This window comes from Fulmarus glacialis, unplaced genomic scaffold, assembly GCF_000690835.1.
Source record: "Fulmarus glacialis isolate BGI_N327 unplaced genomic scaffold, ASM69083v1 scaffold6779, whole genome shotgun sequence".
NCBI classification, from domain to species: domain Eukaryota; kingdom Metazoa; phylum Chordata; class Aves; order Procellariiformes; family Procellariidae; genus Fulmarus; species Fulmarus glacialis.
Window position 1 is genome coordinate 31,674 of NW_009235142.1, and position 22,283 is coordinate 53,956.

General features: G+C 38.0%; 1 protein-coding gene across 1 annotated transcript in view; it reads left to right on the plus strand.

Moving 5' to 3' along the window:
* Nucleotides 1-15,323: 15,323 nt before the first annotated feature.
* NRCAM (neuronal cell adhesion molecule) overlaps nucleotides 15,324-22,283 on the plus strand; it is a gene marked incomplete at its 3' end in the record, with an annotated part of 36,239 nt that continues 29,279 nt past the window's right edge. The window contains exons 1-3 of the mRNA XM_009585901.1: nucleotides 15,324-15,438; nucleotides 17,842-17,859; nucleotides 19,763-19,868. Coding sequence (XP_009584196.1) covers nucleotides 15,348-15,438; nucleotides 17,842-17,859; nucleotides 19,763-19,868 — 215 coding nt within the window. The remainder of the gene's footprint in view (nucleotides 15,439-17,841; nucleotides 17,860-19,762; nucleotides 19,869-22,283) is intronic.

Below are 22,283 nucleotides of genomic sequence, written 5' to 3' on the forward strand. Positions count from 1 at the left end.
ATCCTTTTATAGTAGCAAAGGCAACTGTACGGCTAACTTCATTTTTACTCAGCAGTCAAGTTAGTTCAGGTTTAATTGTATTTGTTTTCTCAACTCAGATTTCACTGGGTGCTTTTTTGGTGCAGGTGGCTTGACCCAAATACATTAGAGGTGGTTCATTTTGTTTAGAACAACATTTTAACTATCCTTCTGTCCTTCCTAAATCTTTGAGTCTTTTCTTCGTCTTTCTGTTTTCTCCATGACATTCAATATCTCTGCTAAACCAGTGCAGTGACTTAGGTAAACTTTCTCTGATTAAACATGTGAGAAAGCATATGTGAAGTTCAGAGCGTCTCACTCATGCCAACTGTTGGCTTTATGTCTGGAAATTCTGGTTTTTGATATTAAACAAAAGGTATATCACACTTTTCCCAGCATATACTGATGTGAACACATCTTGCAATGTTAAAAGTAGCCAAGATTGTCAGCCGTTGTGGAAGAAAGGAATGTGGTTTAATTAAGGAGAAAATTTATTATCTTACTTGGCAACTACCCAGCAGCAAGCATTATATGTTGAAATGCATGTAATTTGTTGGACCCGGCCTAATGCTGGGAACCCACTATCAAGATTAAAGAAGAGTGAGAAGAGGTCTTACTTCATCTTTACCTCCTCCATGGTTTTGTGGAGGGTGCTTCCAGGCGACTCCTTTTTACAGCGACCAGCTCCTGTTACAGAATGAGTTATGAAGTTAAAAACGAGACATGAGTGTGGATTTGGAGATCCCTATGATGCACTGGTGAAAACCTCTAACATTTTAAAATAAATAATAAGGGGTGCAACAGGTCGATTGCCTTTGTGTTCCACTCTTGGTTCAAATGTAAAAAAAAAAACCCACCACCTTAAGGTGTGAATCTTAAAGGAGACACAAACTTTCCCTTTTCTGCTATTCAGGGTTATAAGAAAATTATTCCTATGCCCTACTGACAAGCCCTAAAGTTGATGCCTGCTTTATGCTTTTGCTTCTGGAAGAGGAAGCTTGCAAGGGTTCCCTTGGTCATTGTTGTCTGGTGACTCTGCACAGGCAACCAACGTGACATAACCCCTTTCATGAACTTGATCCAATTCCATCTAAAATACAATGCAAAAAGTTTGCTCCAAGATCTCAAATGACAAAAAAATAAAACCAAACACACAAAACCTAAAAAAACACAACAAAAAAAACCCATCCTTGAGACTTTTAATATCTGTCTCGATATGAAAAACGTTGTTTTCATGCACTTAGAGATGAAAGTTGATTTGCTACTTTAAATTTTACTCTGACAGGGAGTGAATCTATTACTTGCAGTTCACATGTTGTCTGGACAAATTGAACCTAACTTAATTGTGGAATATAGTTATGAATTTAACTTGTAGTCTAGGCTAGAAAATGGTGAACTACCTACCAAATCTTTGCAGTGAAACAGCTTGAGTCAAGTTCCTGCTAAGGAAGGAAGGAATCGGGGCTGGGAGAGGGCTGCCCTAATTTTGCCGCCTGGTATTATCAGCCAATCTCAGCTATTGTAACTGCCCTCTGTGAGAGGATATTTTATTATTTATTTAGTGTTTTATTGTTCTGATGGTAAGAAAAGCCGTATCTCAAAGCCTCTACCTCGGTATGAGGTAGATTGTTCTTACTCAAAGTCTGATTTTTTTTTTCATTGATGGACTTTATTTCCCATCACCCTCCTTCGTCATAGATGGCTACTTTCTCAGCAGTATGGAGAACAGCTCTTCCACCAGTCTGGTGGTGCCCGGCTAGCTTACAGCTTTTAGGAAGGAAGAAGAGCCAACATCTGTCTGTCTTCAAGAAGGAAGGATGCTTAGGAGAGATCAGGGTGGGGGAGGGAGAGATGCAGTACATTCACAACTGGTTGTCTAAGGTCCTGCCTTGATTTCTTGCTCCTTTTTGTAAGGAGGCACTCTAATTTTGTAGTGTACGCACACAGTGGCAACCCTCATAAGCATCGTGAAGCTACATGCTGGGTAGAGTTGCCCTTTCCTTTTGCTCTGTCTGTGTGCCCGGTAAAGTGTTTCCCAGGAGCCCTACTTTAGGCTTCAACTTCTTCCCATAGACCATATGGAAAATTTGGTAAGATGTCCCTGTTTCCACAAGTCTTGCTTTCCAGAAGTACTGCTTTGAGATACATTATTCTTCTGAGCAAATCTGAATTGGGAATTGAAGCTGTGGAACCATAGGGAATAATGCCTGAAGGGAAGTTAAAGGTGAGACTAAAAACCAGGCTGGTTTCAGAGATGTAAGAACAGGAGATCAAAAATTAGTTTCTTCCCAATGGTGCAGTCGTTTCTACATGTCCTTACAGACCCAATTAAAATAACATTTGATTAAAATGAATACAACAAAGCACAGTTTTAAGTGGTACTAAGTCTCTGGATAAATTGAAAAACCAGCAAAATTTAATTTTATATTAAAGATTAAAGCGGACTTTCTGGTCTTAGTTATATTATGGTTTCTCTGGTGTATAAGCAGTAAGGCAATTTAATGTAAAATTAAAAATGCTTGGACAACAGCATCTTTCTCAATTCAAATTAGCATGGCTGAGAAAATTATTTTATCCTTTAATGTTGATTTATAGCAATTTTGCATTCTTTACATGTTGAAATCTGGAACAGTATTATGCTAATACGGCTGTATCACCTGCAGGTGTTGCTTGAGAGTCGAGTGAGCAGTCCTTTGTATTTTCTTTCAAGAATCAATATTTCAAGATGTGCAAAGGAGAGGTGTCTGACTGACAAGCTGCCTTGATACACTGTTATTCTAACTATGAATGGATTGACTGAAAATTGCCTCAAAGAGTAAGATAATTTATAAAAACTCTAAAACATAGCCAAGTGTTTGAAGTAATCAAAGCTAATTAGGAATATTTTTTATTTTCACTTTTTAAATGTCTTGCTTTCCTTTTTATAGTTTCTTGAAGTTTTTCCTTCTGAAATATTCATGTTTTGTACTGCATTTGCATGAAAAATACGCGTTAGATGGTATAACTGCAAAAATTAGAACTGGCAGAATTTACTGAAATAATTTCTAATAATTGTGCTGTGAGAAATTACTGTTGAGTGTACCCATATTATTGGAGAGAAATTTGTTTTTCACTTTTTGTGCATGTCTAGAAATTTAGCAAATAACCTAGCTTAAGGAAAAAAAAAGGTAGTTTGGAAATAAAATGGATGCATAATTATAAAACAGTGTCTTTTCATGAGAATAAGAATTCAGTTGCGGGGTGAAATTATGCTGCCTTGTTTCTGTGCCTAGATGTATTGTCATAAAAAGCAGATGTTTCTTTGGATGCCTCATTGTGTGATACAAATAATATATATGTATGTATGTTAATAAGCTATTTTTATTTTTGAATGCTTAAATGTAGTCATTCTCTAGTGTGGATAAAATAATACGCTTATCAGTCTGCTAGTACCAACATACAGTCTGGATTACAAGTTTTGTAGAAAAGTGTTTTTGCAGTACTATCAGCAGAATTTCAGAAAGTTTTTTTGTAGTTATTTTGGGATTTTGTAATATGTTTTCCTCTTGCAATGCTATTTTTTCCTTTACCTTAAAGAATCTTTCTTTAATTCAATATTTATTATTAGTTTTGTGGGAGGATATCATATGTGCTTAGACTAGTATTCATATAATGAGAAAACGGACTATTTGAAAGAGTACATTGAATGGAAAAAAAATTTTTCCTCATCCATTGGCGCAACTGTGCAGAACTGCACTGAGCTTAATTTAAACAGCAAAAAAAATTACTATTCTTGCAGTGTGTCCTGTTTGCATTTGATCTTGATTTAAAGGATAAATTAGTTGTAACAAGCCAAAGAAAACAGTGGTAAACATGGCAGTATGAAAGAAATTTTTTTTATCTCCTCAGTGGTAATGTGAATGTGAAATTCAAATGAATCTGTGAACAATGTAAATTTTTACATCAAAGTGTAATGTTTACTTACATAATAGATACGAAGTACTGGGTAAGATTTTTTGTTTCATTAATGAATAGTGTACACATACAAAAAAATGCAGGGAAAGCTATTTCCCAGCTAGGGAACAAACTGGATTAACTTCTTGATGAATAAATGAGCTTTTTTTACCCTAAAGGTTTGAATTAATGGTTTGTATAAAATAAGCTCACTCAGGCTCTAGTTATTGGCTTTGTCCTATTGCTGCTTGCTTAAATTACACCTAAAATTATGTTATTTTAGTGGTGTTAAGTGCCTTCTCTGATTCTTTTAAATGGAAAATTGAAAATATTCTTAACTGTAAAATATATTTCAAATGAAAGTGCAACAGCATGGAGATGTAGGTTAGCACATCTCATTTAGAAGGTTTCAGTTTGATAATGGTTTAAAACTCTATTAGAAGTGCAAGATTTATTGTGAGAATTAAGCTGCAGGGTTTTATTTTTGATACATTAAAATAAAAAATTCATTCAATTAAAAAGCCATATTAATCCTTTAACATCATAATAGCAGAGAAATTTTCCACGTTTACATAACCGTGAAACGCATAAAAATAAGCCCTTCATTTATATTTTTTTATTACTTTTTTTTTGGTCTTTGATAATGCAGATACAAGGAAATGGCTGGGGAACAGAGGTTTAACAGAATCAGCTGCAATAAAGATTATAAAACAAATCTTAAGAGTTTTAATCAAGCCAAGTTCAGATGAAGCCAGTGGCAGATTTGGTTCAGTAACACCAGCAAAATGAGGGATTAATCCTAAAAATATGTATTTTAGTCATCATATCTGTTATTTGAAGTTGTCCCACTAAAATAACGTAACGACATTGGGTCTATCCATTTGTGTATTTAGACAGATGAGGTCTAACAGTCAATGGCAGTAAAACTGGCTAAAATCACATAGTTTGTTTAAAAAAAGAAGGAAAACATAGTAATAAGTGGAATGAACGTGGTAGTTTTGGGTAACAGTCGACTCCAGGGGGAAGTAATAACAGGTGAAATGCTGGTTCGTGCAAAATGTCATCTTTGGTTCCGGCGGTTTTATCCAGGGCACTTTTCCTGCCCTGAGCTAAACACCTTCACTTCTACGTCTGGCTGGCTGTAGAATTGACTAGTGTAAAAGCTGTATGAGGAGGAGGAACCCCATTGTTTGTACTTCAGAGGCAGAGGTCGGGGTGGTGACAGAGTCGCAGGGGTCTGTGCTGTGATCTGTCTGTATGCTTCAGCTTTTCTGGAGTTTGCCTTACGATGGATCCGTAGCAGATCCAGGATGTGTCTGAAGCCTTCAGGCCTTAGTGCTTTTAAATATTTCCTAATTACAGCAACATTGTTTTTTCACCTTTCCCTTGTTTCTTCCTGTAAAAAACCTGTAATGCTCTTGTAACCCTTGTTTAAAGGTGAAATCTGTGCTGAAATAATCCATCACTGTGAATTCACTGTAGAAGGGGGCAGAGCTGTAGCAAATACTCATGTGCAAACCACTGGGCTGTTACAGGGTCTGGTTTTTGCCCCACCATCTTCCAGACTGTGGCATTCAACACTGCTGGAAAATTATTTTTCTGTTTTGATGTTGATATCATGTTGAATGCTTTCAATTTCTCTATGTATATAAAATTTTAACATGTAATTCCAACCTTAATACCTTTAAATATGTACACACTTTCTTTCCTTCTTGCCTTTCCCCTCCAACTAACCAAACCCAAAAGGTACTATTTATCTGGTGTCTTCTCAATCCCATCGCAGTGTTTCGCTTCAACAGTTGCCTGCCCCACTCCTTCACCCTCGTCTCCCCTCAACTCCAAGCTCAGAGAAGCGCCTGCCCCGTCCTCTCTCTGGGTCAATCTGCCACCTAATGGAGGACTGATATTATTGTTAATATTTGTAGGCAGAAGGCAGCGCATCCAGACTGCTCTGTGCCCTACTCATTGACAATGGAAGAAACCCTGCAGAATTTACCTGCGTTGTGGTGGTGAGCTCCCTGCGTGAGCTCTTGAGGGCAGACACCAAGTCTCCTTTGCTTTGTCAAGTGCCAACCGAATAAGTCAGCTCTTAACGATGGTGACAGGCAGTTCACAGCGCGGTGTTGCACAGACGCAGTGCTCGTCCTGTCAGGCCTAGTGCTGTTGTATGCTCCCACTTAAAGCTTCCACAATGTCCACAAGAGCCTATATATTCAGGGAGCTGGAAGCTCTGCAATTTAATATTAAAAAAAAAAAAAAAGAAGAAAAAAGAGAAAAAAAATTAAAAAAAGAAAAGCAAAGGCAGCAGGAAAAAAAGGAAACTTGAATGCCAACCTTCCCTGCTTTACTTTATCTGTAGCGTTGAGGTGGCCAGCTGCAGCAGGCAGGTTTTATGAAGGTGACGAAGCTAGTTAGCACTTTACGTGGTGTTATGAATTATTTGAGAGTGAGGGGGGAACTAGAGGTGCTCATACAGAGAAGTGATAAAGTCAGAAAATCTTAGAATCGGCAGGTTCTTTCTGACCGTTGTTAGGGCAGTAGTTATCCCTGCACGTACGATCCTCAGTAGCATACCTGAGCATGGTGACCTGGTTATGAAATGTAGCACAACACTGGTGATATCTGCAAACAGATTTTAAGGAGTTGGTTTGTTTGCTGAAGTCTCACATCATTCTGTTGGGAACAGTGGCAGCATGAATTAGTGTTGTTTAAAGCAGGGACAGACCTGATTTGCACAGCTACAATCATCGTGAACATTATCGGTGCTTTCAGAGAGGAAGGCAGGGATATTTCTAAAACATAGAAGTGTTTGTATTTGAGCTCTCGGTTCATTTCAGTTTTTAATGGTGGGCAGAGATTCCAAGCTAAGAGATGTAATTGTAACTCCTTCAACAGAATTAATTAAAATTAAACCAGCAAACATGCTAAATTTTGCCTGTTAAATAGATGTTACACATAGGTGGCCAGTCCCCAACCCCCATCTCCAAAAAATCTACCCAAGGCAGCTAGCTGGAGTTTGTACAGTTTGTTCCCTCAGCACTGTTTACCCTCCTTTGTTCGTGTACTTGTTAGGGTTTTATATCTGACAGAATGCCTTAGTCCTCAGTTTCTGGCACTGTCCCTATTCTGAGTGACCTCCTCCCTAGCATAACTATTCTGGCATTTCATGCTAATATTAGTGGTTTCTGCTCTACTTCCCAAAGGGAGGAGTTTCCCTGTCTTTGAATCAAATTCTGCTCTTTTACACAGTATGCTTTTTGCAAGAGTATCTCCAGGATTGCAGGAATACTTCTGGACAGATAGTGCTTTTGGGGTTAGCTGTAGGGATGCAAAGAAGGTAATTAACCAGAGTAATACAGAATGTATTACTTTCTCCTAAGCGAGCTCTCTGAAGCCCCTGCTCCGAATTCTGGTGGGTTAAAAAAAAAAACAAAAATAAGAAAAAAAAGGGAAAAAATCCCTTTCATCATATCTCCTGGGTAAAGAAATTAACATTTCAGGGAGCATTTCAGCTGAACATCCTTTTACGTATTTACAAGGAACTAACTGTAGTCATTGAATTGGTAGTCTTCACCCAGGATGATGGTGCATTTTCCTTCTGCCCACTCCGCAGTTTTCCTTCTGGTTCTGTTTGCACAGTATGGTATGGCTGTCATAGCAGTCTGATGATTCATAGATCATGAGCATGGTTTTGCTCTATTGTGAAACGTTTCAGAGGGAAAGAGATGGGCTACTAAAAAACCTTTGTCTTGTTGAAGTTCAGTCTGAATTAGATCTTCTGAAAGTGGACTTAATGAGCGACTAGATCATTTGCATGCTTCTAAAAATGTCAAAGCATAGCCTGAAGAGCTATCCTAACGATACCATCATGTGGGTACCTGTTTTTAACATCTAGGTGCTGTAAAAATGTGTTTTCTTCATTTGTTTTCTCTCACTCACTCTGAATGATTTCTAACTCACTGAGAAATTTAATAATCAAGCTGAATTCTTTACTCTCCTTGATTACTATAGTGATTCGCTTCAAGCCAAACTATATTTCTCTAAACCTATGCAAGTTATGTTTTTACTCCCTCCTGTGTAAACCCAAAGCCTTCAGCAGATTTGCAAAGTTGCACTCAATTGAAGCACTTCAACGGAGTCTTTGAAAGACAGCAAAGTATGCATACATGCATAAGAGATGAAGCATATTTGTTCAGGCTGTAATGACTCTAAAGGACTACTGAAATAAATGGTACTGAACCATTATTTTTATGCTCCATTCCATCTTCTGTTGTATGGGAGGAGGTAAAAAAGGTGAAAAAGGCTGAATCCAGTCAAGAATTTAGGACACCAGAAAGCATCCAAGCAAGATTGAGATGTCTGAGTTTAAATTTGCAATCCAAAAATGCTGTGCAGCTGCTGATTTAACTCTGGAGGCATCTAAACTTGCCAGGCTTACTAGGCTTACCTCCCTGTTTGAGGGCTATCCACAGCTTTGCTCTGCCATGTATGTAATCGCCCCAGCCAAAGCAGCTTATAATTTAATTTGAGCAGGATCTAGAAAGTAAGTGCTCCTCTGTTTAAATCCTCAGAAGGGCCAAATCCAGTATAGGTCCTCAGGGAATATGTAAGACAACTGTAAAAGGACGGATCAGCCCTGCTCCAGTCTTTTAAAAATCAACTCTAAGTGGCTGCTCTAAAGAGAAGATTGGAGTCTGTGGGTCATGACTGAGCTTATGGGCTTACCTGCAGCCCTTAATTAGACATTTGATCTCCATGCTTAGTTGTTTTTTTTACCCTGCATTTTTGGGCACTCCTAGGACGTGGCACTTGTACTTCTAGAGCAGGCAGCTGAAATAAGACTTTGCTGGGTGGAATTTTTAAGGACGTATATCCTTGCCTTTTTAGCTGTATCCCAGTGCTCATAGTGATTTACCAATGAGCTGCAGTTAGCAGGTATAAAATTTTATACTGTTCAGGGAAGAACAACAGTAAAGATTCACAAAAGGAAAAGGGAGAAATATTTGGAGAGAAGAAAATTCAAAAAAGAAAAAACCAGAAACAAGTAGTAAAGATTCACAAAAGGAAAAGGGAAAAATATTTGGAGAGAAGAAAATTCAAAAAAGAAAAAACCAGAAACAAGTAAACAAGACAAGATCCAGATTGACTATGCCTTATCAATGTGGAAAAGATCAAAGCTGACCTGGAACCCAGGGGTTTCCTCCTGTCTCCCATTCAATGGGCGAGTGGCTGCTGGAGGGAGGATGTCTTACAGAATTACCAGAACAGACATATCCTCATTTATACCCCTACCTTCCCTAATAAAACACTGCTAAAGGACTCATCTGGTGTTCACTGTGCTTTGGTAGACCCTGAGCATTCATGCCCTTGTAGGACCCTGCTTAGTCCTGGCTGGGCCAGAGGAGTTAACCTCGTGCACGGCTGCATCAGCTGGGTGTGTGTCAGATGACCTGGTACAAGTGCAGTTCAGTAGCGATGCAAAATGGGTGGATAATGAAGCTGTTCTACATTGCTAGTTCAGCAGTTGATACTGAAGTTACCCTAGAAGTGACTCGATCTCATTGTGCTGGGGCTGTGCAGATGCGCAGTCAGTACTGATACTTGCATGAAAGAGCTTCTATTCTCATGGCAGATGTGTTGGCCATTGCCATGGAGGAGACAAGCAGACAAATATTTGGTTTATTTTTATAGGACCAAGTCTTAAGAACAGAAACAGGATTAGCACTGTTTTGTGAGCTACTTCACAATCATTTTCTTCTCTTGCTGTTGATTTATTATTGCAAGTAACATGATAAATTGGAAGAAAAAGTATGATGTATCATGTTAGGATGGAGAGCTTTTTTAGTCATCGTAACCATTAATAGGTATGATATAATATGTGTTGAAGATACATATTTTTAGTCAGCAGGTCTAGGTGCGATGGGTCTACCTGTGAGTTCTAGAGGAGCTGGTGGGGGAGATTTCTGGTTCACAGGTTTTCATTTTTAATACATTCCTTAAGACTGGAAGGAAGCTGGTGTTCTGCCCAGATTCAGAGTAGACAAGCAGATTGAGCAGGGTAAATATAGCCTGATATAAATCACAGTGAACATATGGAAAAAGCTGATTGGGGATTCAGTTGATAGGGAATTAAAGGCCATGAGTAAAATTAATTCTACTCAACATAGTTTTATGGAAAGTAGGGCTTGTAAAACAAATGATTGACAAAAACTTGATTTTAATCTTTTAATATTTGATAAAATTACAAATTTGATAAGATGATGCTGTCGATGTAATAGGCTTTGAAAAGCATTTGACTTATTGCCATGTGAAACCAACCGATTAATAAAAACATAAATTGAAATATATAATGAAACAGACCAGACTTTAATGAATAACAAACCAGCTAGCAGGTCTTAATATAGGATTGTCAGTAAAGGAGTGTCAAGGACTAAGTGGTTTTCCCATAGTGGAAAACAGAGGATGAGAGTAGAGAGACTGGAAATTGTGTCTGGGTGGTGGGAAGGAAGGAGACCAGTGTGAACGCTGAAGTAATGCCAAAAAAGAGTAATGCTCTGTGTAGGGGGAGTACAAGAGTGTGACCAGGCTGATGATTTTTTGCTGTATATAGAACTGCTAAAACGTTTAGAGTGCAGCATACAGCTTTGCTGTCTGCCTTTGTCAAAAAAGCTTAAAAATGGCTAAAGTACATATAACCATATAACACTAATAAGTACCCGCAGTATCTGAACTAATGTTGAGGAGTTCTTTGCTGAATTCAGGCGTTCTGTCTGCATAGTTTATTCTTGATCCAGTCTTCTTTACGTGGATGTCCCCATAGCACATACGATGTAGCCAAAGACAAAGCAATGGGCTTAAGCTTTGTGAACAGGAGGTCAGAGAAGACGATTTAGTATTCCCTGATAACTTTAAATAATGTAATTGAGTAGAAATGCATAATCAGTTGATGCATCAAAACTCTGTGGAACAATATTACATTTAGAAAATACTTTCTTTAACTTTGCCCTAGGCTGAATTTCAGTAAATACTCTCCCTTACACCTCTTACTTCCTATTAAAGAAATATTGCAGCTGCACTTACAAGGAAATCAAAGATGCTGTGTGCTTATGTTGAAGATAGCTAGAGGAAAAACATGTTCCCTCTGTCAACTGGACCCTTAATTGATTAAACTTTGAAATGTCCATTGAGAGCGTGTCTGTCTGTATTAATATCTCAATTAGAAATTAGTAATACTCAGTACTAGTATAGTATAGTAAAATATACCATACTGTGTGTGTTCTGCAATCATGTATACTGTTCAATTGTTAACACTCTCTCTGCAGATTTTGAGCCAACCGTAATTCTCCCAGACGATGCGTGGACATGATTCAGGGAGTAGCACAGTGCATAGGTAGTATGGAGACTGCCTTCAGAGGGAAAGGATGTAAGCCATGATGTGTCAGTCTCTTCTCCCAATTAGCAAGTGATAGGACGAGAGGAAATGGCCTCAAGTTGCGCCAAGGGAGGTTTAGACTGGACATCAGGAAAAATTTCTTTACTGAAAGAGTGGTCAGGCCTTGGAACAGGCTGCCCAGGGAAGTGGTTGAGTCACCATCCCTGGAGGTATTTAAAAGACGTGTAGACATGGCACTTAGGGACATGGTTAGTGGTGGACTTGGCAGTGTTAGGTTTATGGTTGGACTTGATGATCTTAGAGGTCTTTTCCAACCTAAATGATTCATTTGCTCTTAAACTCTTAAAATCAAGGAGAAGGTCGCTGTCCCATTTCATTTATAGTGTGAAAAGGAATCTTGGATTCTGCCTCCCAAATGATCCCTTCCGTATGCATACTGTTTTTCCTAGCTCCTTCAGTGTTTTCAAAGTATCTGTTTTTGTTGTTTATGACCAAAAGTGTCCAGACATGAGTCACAGTGAAGAGATCACTGGCACCAAACTGTGTTTTGTGATCCTGCCAGATATTCTACAATAGGCTCACTGGTGCTTTCATTCTTCCAGTCGTGTCCTTCTGTAGCTCATCTCTAAAAAGTAGTAATATCTTTTTTTTAAAAAAGTGGGGGAAAAAAAAAAGTGGATGTCTCTCACTTGATCCTGGTTCTTTCGTCATACATAAAAGCCCTCCCTTTGAAATCTGATATTATGCTTTGTGATAAAATAATATTATACTTTGCTTATGCAGTCATATTTACCTTGACTCCTGTTTGCTACACCATAGCTTCAACCTTTAGTCCATGTTTTTACTCACAATCGGCATCTCAGCAAGAAGCACAGAAGACAACAAGTGTTGTTTTGTTATGTACATAAGAGGTATGTAGGTGTAGAGAATCTTATTTTGTACAAATCAGTGAATGTACTCCTGAATCAGCTGTCAAAATATATGTGTTTTCCTATGAAAAGGGTAGGACAAAATGTCTGAGTTACGAGAGATCTTAAATAAATTATCTGGAGGAAAAGGCAATCTGCTGTATAAATATTTCAAGTTTTGAAATTGAAGCCTTTACATTGATCTGCGCTTAGAGGCCTGGCCTTATTTTGTAGCAGATAAGTATTATGTCAAAGCAATGTTTAGTTCTACTCAGCAGCTGTTATATTCATACTAAATTATGTCAGATTTAATCCTGAATATATTCAACAAGAGCACCCAGTTGTGCTGACAAACCTAACATCATTTTCAGTTAAATATGTTCTATCACAAACCATTTGGGCACTTGCCTCTCTGAAGAATGACAAAGTCAGTGTGAAGCTCAGCTTTATAATTCCCGCGGCTTGTTGAATTCCCATATTATATCCAAACATCCCAGCAGTAGACTCAATAGGTATCCTACTGGAACGTTGCAGTAGCAGAGGTAGACAATGTGAGGCATTTTCTCAAGGGTATTACTTTCACAATCATTTTAATTGCACATACCTGATTCACCATTGCTTGCGTATTCATTTGTACTTGTTCAAAGGGAATGCAATTTAATTTTAAAATACTCTCAAATCACTGCAATACTCATTTTACACGATGAAAGAACAAGACAATAAAGTGGATAATCAAGTTCTCAGAGTTTCGTAAGGAGAAATGAAATTTTGCTTGGAGAAGAAACAAAGTCAAGGTTCACTTGTAGAATGCTTCAAAGATCATCCTGTAAATCCAGGGTCAAACACATTGTACAGAGGGGGCACCTTGTTAATTGCAGTGATGCTGTAATGAGGAGATGACATAAAGATCAGGAGAACAGTGTGGGAGAACCTAGTTTAACTGGAGAAGAGCAGACAGCTGTAGTCGATGGAACAAAATCAGCTCTTCTGGAGAGCACTTCATCGCAGGAAACATGCTGGAGTGCTCTCAGGCTCTCTCAAGAGAAGCCTTTCTCCTTCCCCTTACTCACTGCAGCGGGAGCATAGGAAACTATATGTGCCAAAAAGTGGGATGGAAGAAACAGTTCTGCCCTTCCCCAGCTAAACCCCCAGCGCTTTAGGGTGATCATTTAAAATGTAGGAAAATTCAGTTTATTTTTCTAGGAAAGTTTGAGTACTTGTCATGCTTCCCTGCTGTATGCCTTAACCACTTTCTGGGCATTTTGGAGTTAGGCTTGCCACCTTGTCTGCTTCTGCAGCTCCAGTTTGTATAAATAAATACGCAAAGGCTAGAACTCAGGTATTCCCTCTTCTGATGAGTTTTGTAATCTTTCTAATACGCCGTGACAAACACTTAATTGTTCCGTTATGCTGTCCAGTACTGTAGATAGTTTTGAATGTGAATAAGCAATTTGCCCTCTCACGTGGTGCCCCAGTCAGCAGTTCCCAAGAACTCCAAGGAGCAGTACGTCTCTAGGAGTTCAATCTGCTGGGATATTTTGATTTTGAAACAAACATTTGTGTTACAGATAGTGACAGTAAAAATCAGGGAGTTTGATGTGCTAGGTTAGGATGAGAGGTTGAGCTCTACACCTCAGTTCTGGTTTCCGATTCCAGTCTCTGCTCGGAAGACTATACAAAGAGAAAGACCATTTACAGCAGCAATTAAGAGACATCATTTCTTCTGTAACCTGAAGATTGAGGGAAATTCTTAGCATACTTCAGGAAGCCGAATATCTCTTTATTTAACATTTGTAAGGCAGCTGCTTCTTTGCAGCTTTAACTCCTTGTGGACTTGATAGCATTGTGTTTCACATCTGTAGGCATAGCTGAGGAAGTGCTCTCTTCAAGCTAAATTAATGCCGATCACGGTGAACTTTCTGATCGATCTGGCATCTGGGAAGTACTTTCTCAGCTGATGTCCATTTACTGAGAATGCACCATTTGGATTTCTAAGGCTGTATTCATATAGCTCTTTGTAGGTCACCGGTGATGATGATGGCGTTTGCAGGCAGCTAGTTTTCACTCCTTCAACATTCTTCTAAGTTAGAGCTTGGTCCTGAATGCAGTAAAAATAAGGAGTAAGCCAGAATCATTCTGCCGTGGTTAATATGATCTCTCATGCTTGATTGAGGGGGAAAACCCAGTACATTTCAAAGAACAGATTTCTCTTAGGTTTCATTTCTGCCACCTCTTCACACAGAAAGGAGGAGAAGTGAGTCTGATAGTGCGCTGCCAGTTAATTAGACTTGGGGTGTTCAGGCTAGAAATGGCAAAGTATTTTGATGTTACATATTTTGGGTGGTATCAGAAGTCCTGGAATAGGAGCCTAGGTTCGTATATAGTACATAAGGAACTGTTGTTACAGTACATAAGGAACTGAGGTGTAGCACCTCAGCGTGGCAATCCATGAAGTCTTCTGCATTCAGTCTACAGCTGTCTATGAGAGAGAGTTCCAAAGCAGGGAGAAGCTAAGACACCTAACTCAAAGCTGTAGGAAGATCCCACAGTTTACTTAGCAAATTTGTGGCCAGACATGTTTTCTTTGGGGTAGATGCCTAAAATAACTATTTCCAGAATTGTGCAGGATGTTTGAAAGAGGGACTAGGTTGCCATTCAGAGCTTTAATCTCCTAAATCTACTTCAGAGGACTATTATCTTTAGTATATACTGGTTTTTAACTAGCTGGACTGATGCTTTATCCTTCTCAGGAAAAGCATTTGTATTTCCGTTCAAAAAGGTCATAGGAGTTGTTCACTAGCTTCCTTAGGAAAGTGTTACGATCTAGGTGTCCTAAGAACTTCTGGATCTTTGCTTGGATTTCATTAGAGCACATGGTGTAACTATTATCCCTGGATATAATATGTAGACTTCTGTTATTACATAATACTCTTAAGATGTGATCATTCAATTCTCCATAGTATCTGCATATTGTTATTCTCTTATTTTTATTTACTAGGTTTCTTGTCTATATTTACATAACTATTCCAAGCTACCTAGTCTGATGAAGTTGAACTTCATTCCTCAGTGTGATTTACTCAATACAGCCTAAAATCATGATGAAGAAGAAGAGCATATCTGCAAGCAAAGCTTCCTTGGTCCTCTTTCTGTGCCAAATGATTTCTGCATTGGATGTACCTCTTGACTGTAAGTATTAACCTGCTAAATAAGTGCAGAATAGTGGAAGATTAGTTAAATAATTTCTGTATAGGAAGATGAAGGTAACTCCAACATGGAGCTAAACATGGAGTGTGTTTGCTCACTTCAGTCAGGACATTGTGTTTATGAATATTTACACTAATTTACTGAAGATTTTAAAAAACTGTGCAGATTAAAATGACTTACATTGTTCACTTGAGAAAGGTTAACATAGGATTCTCACGAATACTCATACTTCGGTGTGCCTTTATTGAACATTTTATTTGATGAAAATGAAGAAGGGCAGAGAAGCCCAGTTAAATGCTAATTATTTGTGAAATTAAGATCGTATTGACAATTTGTTGAAAACCCCAGGACAATTCCTAGTTGCTGTAAACAATTACCCTTGTCTTCATATAAAAGGTTTCCAGGAGCTGATATGAGATGTAGTAAAAGATTCAAATACCTAAAACTCAGACACTGGGATTTTTCAGTACTCTTCTGATGCAGAAGAGTAAGTCTGGCTCTTAGATTTCCGAAGGAGTGCCTGAAACCAGTTAAATACCTAACTTTAAGTTAAAAGCATGTGTACTGAGCAGGGAACTCTAGCATTAATCAGTGAGGAAACATCTAGAAGAGGGGAAATCCCAAGATCTGAAATTCTTGTCTAATATAAGACTCTGTTAGTGGGGAACCTTGAAGGTAGCTCTCCATGCTGAAAAGGAAGCAATGGTAGCTGCTGTGTTTTGTAGCCCTAATAGCTAATTTTATGAATTTATTCATGCTTCAGGTTGTTATTTTCTTCTTAAGATAAGCATGACCACATTTTCAGAATTCAGTGAACCATCTTGCACTCACATATTCATTTGTTAAACTAATTACCAGAGAAGAGAACATTGGGGCTTAAATTGATGGATTAATACATTAGTAAATTTGCCTATGCTTCTAATCCGCATGGCTTTCCTTACCCCCATGTTTTTGATACCTTCCTACCTTCCATAAATGCATGTTTTTCTTTAATAATCATTGACATGAATTGCAACTGCTTTGATGTTTTTATCCCCATGCATATTTACAAGCCTCTCAATCCAATGACCTGTATTTCTGTAACAAGATCAATATATCTGAATCACATCAGATTTCTTGTGCTGTGAATGCCTTTAGAGCAAAAAACCGTGGCTTAAAGAGGGCTTTAAAAGTTTGATGAATGAATGTCTTATTTTCTAAACTTAATTTTTCTCCCTAAATATTTTTGCGGGCTAGAAATAGTGTTTTCTCCCTAAATATTTTTGCAGGCTAGAAATAGTGTTTTAAACCCATCCTGTAGTTTAGAAACTAATGTAAATTGTGCACCACTCTAATATCTTTTGTATAGAGCAACAGTTCAGGTTAAATTAACTAGAAATGCATCAATAGACAAAAATTAGTAGCCCTTTTAGATGTATCACATTAACTCTGTATTAACTTGTTCCCTACTACATAATGTTTAATAACTTTGTTAGGTCTGATAAAGTCACATACTTGGATTTTTATCCAAAAATCATATTAACCAAAATTACATCTGTAATGATGTTATTGCTTTCATAAATAATGGTTAGAATGGGCTTTGGGAGAGCACCACAAGGGAAGGACTTAGATTTTCTGTAGGTCTTCCCTACATACCCACCACATACCCTGGTGGTGAGAACATACTTGATTAGTTGAACCTTTAAGTTTCATCCAGGTTAGCAGTTCCTATGCTCGTCAGGGCGTCAGGGTCTCAAGTACGGGCACAACTGACAATGTAGCTGACCAAAAGCAGTGACTTACTCTAAAAACATTCTTGATGAGGAGACATGTATGCAAAATATTTGAAGGAAGCAATAAAGATGTGACAACTAAGATGATTTTTTTGTTTAGTTATTTTTCAAACCAAAAGGGATTGCAAGTCTGTTGAGTAGAATTAGGTGCTTTCGTCTTTATTAGAGTAACTTTAGCCTGAAGCATTCTCTTAGCTCTTCCATATGATCATATGGGTGGATTGATTTTGACTGCAGCATGAGGGCAATGCACTGCATTAATTCTGATTTACTGTCTCCTCAGTATCAGTGTTTTGTGTCCTTGCAAGGCCAAAATCACATACCATGGTTGCCCTTAAAAAGTCAACACTTCAGAAAAGTTTCTCATACCATGAGCTTTGAGATAAGTGTAGTAATATCTGACACAAGGGAAATTGTGGCTGGAATTCCAGGCATCAGCTGCATGGGTTACAGTGCTAAATGTTTTAAATGTTTTCTTTTTAATGGTGACCAATGTACGTGTCAGAGATACTTATCTTCCCTCTCAAAATGCTAATTTTCTTTTAACTAACAAATGTTTCTCTTTAATCTCCATTTGTCTATTCAACTGCTGATTCTGATGGGGGAATAAAAGCAAAACTTCTAGAAGAATGTAAGTTCCTGTCCACAAAAACTAGGCTGTGTGCTGCTGAAAATTAATACTGATTGTGTTGTGAACTGAATTTGCAGTCCAAAAATATGTGATTCTGACATCTTGTTGATAATTTGGTTTGCTGTAGCTAGATGTTTTGTGCATGCAGTGTTCAGAAAATACTACTGTACGTAGATCAGTGTTCTGATATTTTGAACAAATTAATTGTGTGATTTTTGATTGTGTGCCATCTGAACATTAAAATCCTTACTCAATATAAGCATGAGCAATGTTTTACTACTACTTTCAGGAGTAAATATATTTGATAAGAAATAAATTCATTGGAATATATGTACTTATATATTATTTTACATGTCCGAATTGCAGATACTTTTATATCCTTAAAAAACAGTGGATACAGTTATTTAAGTAGAGCTAATCTTTTATGGGATCTCCTAACTCAGCTCTAGTGTCATGGTTAATTTAATAAGTTTTAAGTGCAGTGCATAGCACAGGAGTGGAGACTTCAGGTCTTCAGTGTGCATCAGATGGAATATCCTGTGTGTTGGGCAGTGTTCATATCATGTCCCTTTTCAGAGTGTGCTTGCTTTTCCCAAGTAAGCATCTGATGTGTACTGACCCCGAGAACTGCTTCTGAGAGGGAAAAGGACTGTCTTCAAAGTGCCTCTCTAAAGAAAGACACAAAAAGTCATTATCCTGTAAAAATGTCGCCTTCCTCTTTTAAGCACTCCTCTCTGCAGTGAGGAAGAGGAGCAAAACCCAGCTCTGCATGGCCTGTTCTGTTCTGCTTAGCTGCTATATCTCATTATGATTTCGTGATCTGATTTTTTTTCCTGGCTATTTTTTGTGGGTAGGGCTTTACAGTTGGCTATCTCTTTCTGTGCAAGAGTACTTAATGTATAATGGTAGGGAAGACTTAAAATAAAAATCCAAGTTTTACAATTTTAACTGGCTAGAGTGAGGCATGAGAACACAGCTAACTCTAATGATTGAAATATTTTGCTAAAGTGGCTAGAAATGACCCCAAAGTACTAGCAAAGTGTATTGCTGGACAAACAATTTACGACATTTAGACAGGGATGTTCACAGACATGTTATTAAACTGGTTCCTTTAGGTGGCCCTAAACTATAAACAGATGAACTATGTTGAAGAAGACACCTTTCTCACTATCTTAATATCATAAACAGGATTTTTTGAATGCAAAAATGGGCATAGATAATGGTAACAGATTATAAACTACTTTAAATAGGTAGGCACCAACTACTTAAATTCTGTTTTGTGCTGCTCATTCTAGAGTACTTGATAAATGATAAATGTTAAATGTCTGTTTCTCCTGGGGCAATTCACAAGATTGACTATATTTTTGTTGGGTTTTTTAAGGATAATTAGTACTAGACTTTTCCTACATGTTTCCTCTATTTGGAAACTAGTTACTATTTTTGTCATTTTTTACAGTCTTTTACTTCTAACACATTTTTTACTCCTGAAAAGTAGCTCCTAAAAGCATGCTTTGTAGATTAATTCAATATGTTGAGCACATCAATGTGTGAAAACACATAGAGAATTTGGAAATACATAAAATGTTTAGAAATACAAAGTGTCCTTCGGTTTTGTGAAAATCTGTTGAAATCTGATGTATAGATATGATATCCATGAAACTTTTTGGTCAAGACCTTCATCTGCTGTAAATCGGCATAGCTCAGTTGGAAGTTAGTGTAGCTACACTAATTTACAAGAGTAAGAGGGTTTCAGCCTGCTAATACAAAGGATACTTTAATCCCACTCTTCTGTCGATGATTTGGTTGCTAATTGCAGTTCTGCTTTCTCTGCTTACAAAACTGTCTCACTATACTTTGAAAATATTGTTAAATTCCTCTCTGTTTCTTATATTCCATAATGAAGTGTCGCAACCTCCTACGATAACTCAGCAATCTCCAAAAGATTACATTGTTGACCCCCGAGAGAATATTGTAATACAGTGTGAAGCAAAAGGAAAGCCACCTCCTAGGTTAGTAGCATTTTGTTTTGCTTTTGTTGACCTAACAACATAGGAAAACTAGGAGAAAATAACGTTAACTTTTGTAAACTAACAAGTATATGCATATGTGTGTGCTTGCACAGGCAGAAACATGCACGCACTCCTACCTTTGTAATTTAAATAGCTACCAGATAGTGGCATAAATTTGACTCGTCTCATCCTTGACGTTTAAACTTTTCTATAGTCAACAAGTAACTGTAGGGTTTTTTTTCCTCCTTAAAGTTCTAGCAATAGAATAATACTCAATTATTACAGGAGCAGATAGTTAAATGCCCATGGAAAGCACTAAGAGGCACACCACACTATGAACTGGATCACATTCCAGATTTAGGCATCGTGTCTAAGAAGAATGGGTATTGAATAAATTCAAAATAACACTAATAAATTCAAATTTAATCTTTTGTAAATCATTCCGTTTTATGAGGCTCCTCTTGAAATACATAAGCATTTTGTCAGGAGTTATGTAATGTGTATCAGTTTTAAAGATCAGTAGCCTTGATTTACAAAGTGTATTTAATAGCCCTAAGTTTTGGATTTGGCAGAAATGGTAACCCTGTGTATGGATCAGATTCCCGATCATCTTCCATTTTAAGGCCCTGTTTCAGTATCTTGAAATATTTGAAAACTACTCATTTCAAGATACTGAGTACCCACACTGGAAACAGCAGTAGTTGTGATGCATTCTGGCATTGCTAGTAACTGCTTCTGGTTTCAGAGACTATAAAGAGAAATGTGCATCTCTCTGTTCTCAGTAGTGTTATCTACAACTTACTTGCAAGGTCACTCTATAATTGCTCATTCAGACACACACAGAGCTCATTAAATGTACTTCCTCTGAATAACCAGGGTTTCTTCTACGTTATTCCTTCTGGTTGCCTTGGGATCATGGTCATTATCATCCTGGGCATCAGAATGGAGAAGATGGAGATTATCTGCGATACTGTCACCCCTTCTAGTGGGCTGTTAATGGTAGGACTGCCATAAAGCTGCTGTGTTTACCAGCATTTTAATTTAGCAGGCTCAATGCCATTCTCAAGGTTTGGGGTGTTGACCTGGAGGATCGGATGATTATTGTGGGCTTTGGGACAACTGTACTGCTTCTGCAGATGTTTCTCTTGAAGGCCTTTTTTGGGTTGGATTTATCTGAGAGACTAAGAGCACTGTCCGTGAGCCTGACATATCGGAGTCATGTGCCAGGTCTCTCTGCTGTACAGCCTCACCTTTCGCATCAAACCTTGTCTCACTTTGTTTCCCTGCTAACAGTGGAAGTGACAGGATTTAAATGCAGAATTTTCTAATGAGTTTTATAAGCTTGTGCTTAGGTTTGCTTTTTTTTAAAGATATTATGTCCAAATAATTTATTTCAATAATTGGTCTGGTCCATCAGTCTTGATGACCTGCAAATGCATATTGGAACTTGAGCTGCTTCAAAGCTCTGAAGTTGAAGATGAACTTTCTCAGCCCGGAGTGTGAATTTTTTGTTAAGACAGGGTAACTTCTTATTGGTGAGAGCAGCTGGCATTAAGGTTTGTGGATGTGCTGCTACCTATAGCTTGAGCAGCAAAGATTCTGACTTTCATGTATCTTAAAGTCAGTGTTTTGTACCACATTTGTCACCTGTCATTTGAAGCTACATCACAGTTCCCTGTATCCTTCAGTGTTATTGGTAGCAGAGGATTACAGGAACCCCACGTTCTGCAGCTTCACGCGCAAGGTCATAAGGAACAGGTTCACTGTTGGTTCACTGTGCACACTCATCCTCCCAAAAACACTGCAGTGTGGTGAAGTGCTGCTGGTCAGGTCCAAGTCTTCTGCTCTCCCCCATCACAAAGTGCAAATAGTGTGTCCAATCTTGCCCTCCTACTGCAGAAGGTCAGCGCACAATTTGAGTCACTTAAAATTTGAGCTTCTCTACTACCGTTTATGTTTATACTTTTAGGAAGCATTCTAAACAGTAAGTATGTGTAGTGTTTGTGTTTAAGATTATGAATCTGAAATGTAACAAGTGGGAAAACTGTGGTTCACAACATTTGAACCTGTGAGTGCTCAGCACTTCACAGGTGTCGGTCTAGCTCTCTGTAATTATACTTTTGGCCATTAACAAAGCATAAGTAAGAAATTGGTGTTTACAGTAGTATAAGTCGCAGACTGTGAATCTCTGCTTTTTTACTTTTTTTTGTAAGTTCTAATAGTCTTCATTTTTAGTGACTACTTTTCAAAACATCTTTTGCTTTGAGTAACAGCAGTGTGAATTTACTGGATTAATTATGGGCTATCAGACTGCAAAATTTCATTTAAAGAATCGTGGTTGTTTGCATTAGAGTAGTGAAAAGAAATCAAACTCACCACACAGTCTTTAATTCACTTGCATAACTTTAAAATGGC